The sequence below is a fragment of the Limulus polyphemus genome, unplaced genomic scaffold, assembly GCF_000517525.1.
Source record: "Limulus polyphemus unplaced genomic scaffold, Limulus_polyphemus-2.1.2 Scaffold5573, whole genome shotgun sequence".
Lineage (NCBI taxonomy): Eukaryota > Metazoa > Arthropoda > Merostomata > Xiphosura > Limulidae > Limulus > Limulus polyphemus.
Window position 1 is genome coordinate 21,556 of NW_013671183.1, and position 7,345 is coordinate 28,900.

General features: G+C 31.8%; 1 protein-coding gene across 1 annotated transcript in view; it reads right to left on the reverse strand.

Annotated features, from left to right (window-relative positions):
* Positions 1 to 7,345, reverse strand: part of LOC106472742 (inversin-like) — a 47,648-nt gene that overhangs the window by 9,535 nt on the left and 30,768 nt on the right. Inside the window, exons 8-11 of the mRNA XM_013933398.2 lie at positions 3,508 to 3,679; positions 2,222 to 2,429; positions 914 to 994; positions 552 to 648 (exon numbers count right to left, since the gene is read on the reverse strand). Coding sequence (XP_013788852.1) covers positions 552 to 648; positions 914 to 994; positions 2,222 to 2,429; positions 3,508 to 3,679 — 558 coding nt within the window. The remainder of the gene's footprint in view (positions 1 to 551; positions 649 to 913; positions 995 to 2,221; positions 2,430 to 3,507; positions 3,680 to 7,345) is intronic.

Sequence of the window (7,345 nt, forward strand, 5' to 3'; positions counted from 1 at the left end):
CTATGTTTTAATAAAAATAAGTTTAAGAACTTATTTCAAAATAGCAATAATCTATATATATATAAAATGTATATTAATAAAAATTTCACTGAATTTTACAAAATACTAGTCTATTTTGCACAGACCAAATGTCAGTTTTATGTTATTTGATACGGTAACAAGATTGCATGTGAGCCACTTTATTGTAACTTCTGTATTGTTAGACAGGCATGGCTGAAAGGTCAATATAATTAAAATAATAAAAATATACAAATGTATAATTTCATGAGATTTAAGCTATTTAGTCTAAACATTTGTGTTTTCGTGTTATAATTTGTAGTAATTTTAGAATGAAAAAGGCATAATTTATATTTATTTCCTAATTTTTTTATGGTGGTTACGAGATTATCAGTTTATTGATAATCTGCCATATTTCGTTAACATTCACTTACTAATTCAAAAGTTATAGCACAAAATGGTTACAAGGTTGGTCCTAGGGACCAAGCTCATGCTGAAAGTGTTAAAACAAAGTAATACAGCAATCTATTAATTTTAACTAACTGTTTACTTACTTCATTATCTATATGATTAGGGTCAGCCTGGATTTCCAGCAAAACAGACAAACAGTTGAGGTAGCCCTTGTAACTGGCATAATGAAGAGCACATCTCCTGTTAAATATAAATAATTTTTTCTCACTGTATTCTTGCTATAAAAATATGAACCATCAAGCAAATTTCTGTTTCATATTACAGCAGAATGTCAAAAGTCTTAATAAAAAATATTTTAGGAATTAAGTCTTCAAGAATTATTATAAATTTTACTTAGCATTAAAAAAGCTCCGAGTGATCAAATGACACTAAAAAAATCAATCTAAAACAATGTCCTAACATCATTTATATATTAATCAACATATAATTATTATCTAATAATCACCCATAGTAATCTTCAGCATCTGGATCACATCCATGCTGTACTAGAAGTTGACACAAGTATGAGTGCCCACCTAAAGCTGACCTGCAATCAATGCCAAATAGAAATTAACATTGTACTAATTTTCAATATTCATTGATATAAATATCATATATCACGTAACTTTTAATTAATGAACTGTTTGGAAATCTTGATGTATATTATTGGTTTTGTTTTTAGAATGAACTATTGCTTTGACAATAAAACAATCTTGCTACTCATGCTATGAGTTTTGAAAAAACAACAACAAAATACTTGTTTTACAAATTTAAAATGCCTAACAAACCAGGTCAGTATATTTTTACTTAAAACAAATACTTAAAAATATGTTAACTACACTTACAGAATATTAATATGTGGTACTGCATCAAAACTTCTTAGATAACTGATATAGGTACTGGCCCCAATAAGGGTTGACTTGAAACTTTGTAACACTAAAATAAAAACCACTCAGCAGGAACAATTCCTAGATTAGGACTGTAAAGCTACCATGATTCTACCCCGTAGCATATGGAACACAAGGCGAGAGAATGAACCACTGAAAGTGGCTGTCATTCTTCAAAACAGCAACAGGACACAGTAATGTTGCACAGCAGCTCAACTCAAAGTAAAGCTAGGGATATTCAAGGTAATGTACATGCCAAAATACCCTGACAATGTGAAAGTCTCAAAACCACCTAGTAATAAAAGGCTATATAACATATAAAGATAACAAAATGCCTCATATTATGGAAAAAAATCAGCAAGTCTGGGTAATAAAATTTACAACATGAACAGCTAAGATGAGAAAAATGTGTCCTGAAAAAGGATGGCAAAGTACAATAAAGATCTATAGTACTAAAATGAAAACAACACACCAGGAGTCAGACAGAGGTTGATAAAGCTTTCTATACATCAAGGGTTAACAACAAGTAGCAGGACTATAACCACTACCTCTCACAAATAAACAGAAAGATGATGTTTTTCAGTTCAAGTTGATGAAGAAGTTTCTTTCTTAAGAGATCGACTGTTCAAGTATTACCATTCAGAAGTACAGTAGCACCTTTAAAACACCAGCTTACAAAATGAATGATTCCTCAACTCAAAGAGAACTTTAGGAAACACTACAATCAAAACACAAAAAATATTTACTATCACAAAACTTAGCATAGCAAAGATGATTTGGTTATTTAAGATTAAAGGTTAATTAACTTGTTTTTATTTAAATTTTTCCAACATTTTAAATTTACCTTCTTATTTATTGTTTTATTTGATAACAAAATTAATAAATACCAGTGCAGAGGGGTTCTTCCCTGAACATCAGAGACAGCAAGGCTAGCTCCACTGTCCAGAAGCAGCAGAACTGCTTTAGTTCGACCCATTTCACATGCCCATAAAAGTGGGGTCTTTTTCTCCCTGTTTACAGCTTCTAATGGTGATCCAAGTTGTAGCAGCAAAGCAATTGTAGTAGAGTGTCCTTGACTGGCAGCAGCATGAAGAGCTAAAAATAAAACACACAACAGAATGAAGTTAACATCACAAAACTACAACCTAACAATATATTTTCTACAACTATCCATTACTTAAAACCAGCTAAACAAAACTATTAATTTATATGTGAGAACTTTTATATTAGCAGTTGGTTATTCTAAATCAGCATCAACCAAACGTGTCTTGAACCCATTGACTGCTGATCTGACAAATAGGGTACGATCCACCTACAGCAGTTGCATGTGAGTGTGCCATATACGGTGTAAGGTTTGCAAAAACTCCACGCCTTTAGAGCAGCTGCAGTAAATGGGTTAGAAGGTTATTCTATGTGTCAAAATACATAAATGTAACAATTTATGTTTAACTGCTTTACAGTTTAGGCTTCACTTGTATGAGTATTGAAGTGTGTCAGATGAAAATGTTTTCCACTAGAACCATAATGGTAATGCTCAATGTACAGTTACAAGAGAGAGAGATGTGATGTGCCAGCAAGTACCATGTCCATAAAGTGTTCTTTCCACTGGTAGATAATGAATGATGGATACCCAAGAGCTTTATTTCTCATTCCCATTAGATAAAATTAGACACTCCACATCAATGAGAAATATGAATCAAAGAGCTTTGTCAGTTTATTACTCATTTGCAGAATGTTTTCAATGTCAATCCATACAACATAATGTCATCTTCCACTTGTGGTCAGAGTTTATCCTCCTAAAAGATTTAAGATTATAGGAAGACTTTACAGTTACTATTGAATTCATCTTGATGGTATAGGGTAAAATTCGTATTGTTAGTTATAACTCAAACACCAGGAATTATTTTGTTTTCTTACACAGTCATCATATCACTTTCCTTTAAAATATTTTATTTTATTTCACATCAAGCAAATTAACTTATCCAGGCTTCACTAATATTTCATATAAAGCACAAACAATGAATAAAAGTCAGACATCAATAAGTTAATAAAACAAATGAATATTAAACTGATAGCTCAGAATGTATTACAAAGTGATACAACAAGAAAGTTTCTTTTTTACAATTATTCTACCTATCTCAGAATATTGCTAACCAAAATCTTGCTAGCATACCTGTGTTTCCATTCTTGTCTGGGACTGAAACATCAAACCTAAAGTCATGCATTGTTTGAATCACAGAATCAGCTCCTTTGGCAGCTCCCCATATTAAAGCACTAAGTCCAATGGAATCAGGCTTGTCTGGCATACAGCAGTATTTACGAGCCAGAAAAACTGCCACAGTTTCCTATAACATAATAATAATGAAAATGTTTGTAATTTTAAAATCAAAACATGTACTTTATTCTTTAGTGATGGGAGGTACCTACATAGTCCTAAAAAAGTGCAGAAAAAAAGGAAAGAGGTAAGATTCTTTTCCAGACAACATCATGTTGAAAGACAAAAATATGATAAAGCTACAAGTTCAGTCTTTTGGGAACTTTATTTTTCATATACAAATTAAGGTCAGTATATATCGTATATGTGAACTAATAAAAATTTTAAAATGTAAAAAATGTTTTATTACAAATTACTCTTGAGCAGCATTAAATACAAAAACATTTGCCAGCAATATTTATTACTATACAGTTTTCCAATTGTTGTCATCATTGTCATGTATATGAAATTAGGCCTGCAAGTGACTAACACATAATACCATGAAAGCCAATATCTCTTTACATTGTACACAAGCTTAATTGTAATAATAACAAATGATATTAAAATATTTTCAAATTTTTCTACCATAACAGATATAACTTCACAGCTTCTAAGCTCAGAGATGAAAGTGTCCCTTTCCTAAAAATCCTGAAAATAATTGAAGCCAAGTAAGGGGGGTCAGCACCCAAAATCCTGCATTTTGATGCATTTTAGTACTTAAAATTCACTTAAACAAGTTACCCCATTTTTCTTACATCAATGATTATCAAATACATGCGAGAAATATCAAATCTGATTCCCCTAGTTAATGGATAATTTTCAAGAGTGCATTCTTTGGAATTCATAATGTTCACTATTGGATGTCCAAAACTTATATAAAGTAATGCTTTTATAACTTACACTTGCAGTACTTATGTGTTTTTGTAAATGTGTATCATTCAACTGAGACTAAACAGTTCACACTATTATGAAATTGTAATGCTCTAGAAAATGCAAGAGTTGTAGTTTCCAACAAATACACATGTTAGGGAAAATGGATTTTTTTATGGTGGAAAGTGAAGGGCTTAGAAAAGTTCGCAGCACGACAAAATTTAGAAGATTGAATTAAGTTTAAAAGTACTCTCTCAGCTTTTGTGCAAAATTCCTGTGTGATGCCACACTACAGTAGATATCTCTTGCAACAATTTTATAGTGGAATCATAATAGAGATTTGTAGCTTGAGCAAACTGTCAGCAGTTAATAATGAAAGTCTTCTGGATATATGCGAAAATCCGGATATTTCTAAAAAATCCTGAAAACCTCTGGTTTTCTTCCGGAGAAACACATTTTTTAAAATTATTTATCGGATTTTGGTGTTCCATGCCATAGATAAGCGTTTATGCAATCGCGCGGTTTGTTTACATTTGGCGAATGAGTTTGATTTTACAATAAATATATGTCTGATTTATTTTTGGCAATGTTTTAATAATTAATCTATTCTCAAAAACTAACACATGAAAGATTCCAATTTTGCTGTTGCATATCATTACTTGACTTTGCTATCCCTACGTGGATTTCCACGACTATATTTGAGCTAGTTTTTAACAGCGCACAATCACCATAGTAGATTTCCCTATTCAGATGCCTGTGGTGACCCTTGCTACTGTTTCTCATAATTAGCTAAAATCATGAGTGCATATTCAGTATTTATTACAATTGCATATAGCACTATTTCATATAGCTATTGCTATTTTTAAATAGTTGGTGTTAATGTAGCACTTCTAAATGTTGTCAATAATCAATGGATTACGCTAAGCATATTGCTGTTGTCTATTTTGTATACATTATTTCTGCCACCTTATTCTAGCAATCTCTTATGAACAGCAGGCTGTTGAAAAACACGTGTCATCTAGACCTGAGAAGGTAAACATGTTACAGAGTCTGTTTACATTGCACTAACCAATGTTGTATTATCTTAGAAGAAACATTATTCTGTTTTGATGTAATTGCTTTTTGCTGCTTGTGTTTTGTTACATTACACCGTGACATTGATGAAAGCTAGTCATTAAATCTGTGATGATACAATATTTGCCTTCAAGAAGGTCCTTTGAGAACAACTTTACCTTTTGTTTATTGTAGTTACATACCAGTACATGCGTTTATTATACGTTGTACATTTGTTATTTATTTTGAATAAGTTCAATGTGGTGGTTGGTTGGAAATAAAGCCAATGTAGCAGTAAACTGTTGAAAGTTACAATTTTCCTATACTGAAATTGTATTTCTGATAGGTACATATCTCCTCTAACATAAATAGCCATTCTTGTTCATTGCTGCCCTATATATGCAAATTTTTTTTTTTTGCATGCCACAAGCCTTGAGCTCCCATGTACCCCAAGATCAATGTGGTCCAACTGCATCTCACATGCAAATCATCATGTGACAACCCTCCACCAGTAGACGTGTGACACACTCTTCTGATGCATGTGATGCAGTAGAGGCCTGGGAAAGCCAAGTCATAATCAGATGGAGGAAAATTGTCAAAATAGATGTCGTCCTGAACAAGTACTGGAGTTTGAGGAGGAAGGCAAGCGATACTGGGAGAAGTTGGGCGAACCCCGGACCCAGGGATCCTCACAAACAAATTTAACTGTAAGAAGTATAAAATATAATTAATAACGAAAATGAAAAAGTTGTTAATTTTAAAATTAAGTAAGTGTATATTGACAATAAAAAATTAGTGGATAGTATTTATTGAAGAAACAATATATTTAACCTAATTTACAATTTACCAGTTATATGAATGCCAGACACATGTTAAGCCTAATCTAACGTTGTATGACGAAGAATATCACTAAACGTTAATTAAAAAACCCTAACCTTACAAAAAATATGTACAAATCTAACTACACACATGTTACTGAAACCAAAGCACTACAAATAATAACATTGATAACAAAATTATTCAAAAAGCTATAACACTATAACAGCTTATCTGTCCAAAGTTGGTGGACCGTATTCCAAATGTGTGGGCCCCCAAACTTGAGGCCCAATGAAGGTAAACTTATATAATGATCAATCTCCCAATGTATTAAAGCTGATAATTCCTCAGTCGCATACTGCCACCTGAAGCCTGGGAAATTGTGCTGGAAGTAAATGATAAAATTTTCAAAGTGGAAACATAAGCTTCGGTGAAAAATAAAACTTTTTTGCATATAGAGGGCAGCACTGAACACGACTAGGTATTTATGTGAGAAGACGTAATGTACCTTATCGGAAAATATGTAATATTCAACTGAATGCATATGCACACATGTAGCTTAAAATTTATTCCCCATAAATGGTCATAAAAAATTTAAGAAAAAAGATTAGTAAAAATCGTTAATTTAAAAAGAGAGAATACGGATCATCAAAAAAGTACACAAGTTAAATCAAAATGCAAAGATTATTTTTTTTTCAAGCTTACAACTAGTGACCCTAAAAAATTAAACAAACAATGCTAGAAATAGTGTCTACATTATTTTATCAAGCTACAAATCCCTAATTTAACTCTAATAAAATTGATAAGTACTGTGGACATAGAGCCAAAATATGGATTTGTAGTTTGAGAAAATAATGTAGACACAATTTCCATCCTTGTTTTTTTTTTTTTTAAGAGTCCATAGTTGTAGGCTTGAAAATAATCTTTGCATTTTGATTCAACTTGTTTCTGTACTTTGTTTTGATGATCCCTATTTCCCCTTTTTAAATTTACAATTTTTACTCACCTTGTGTATATA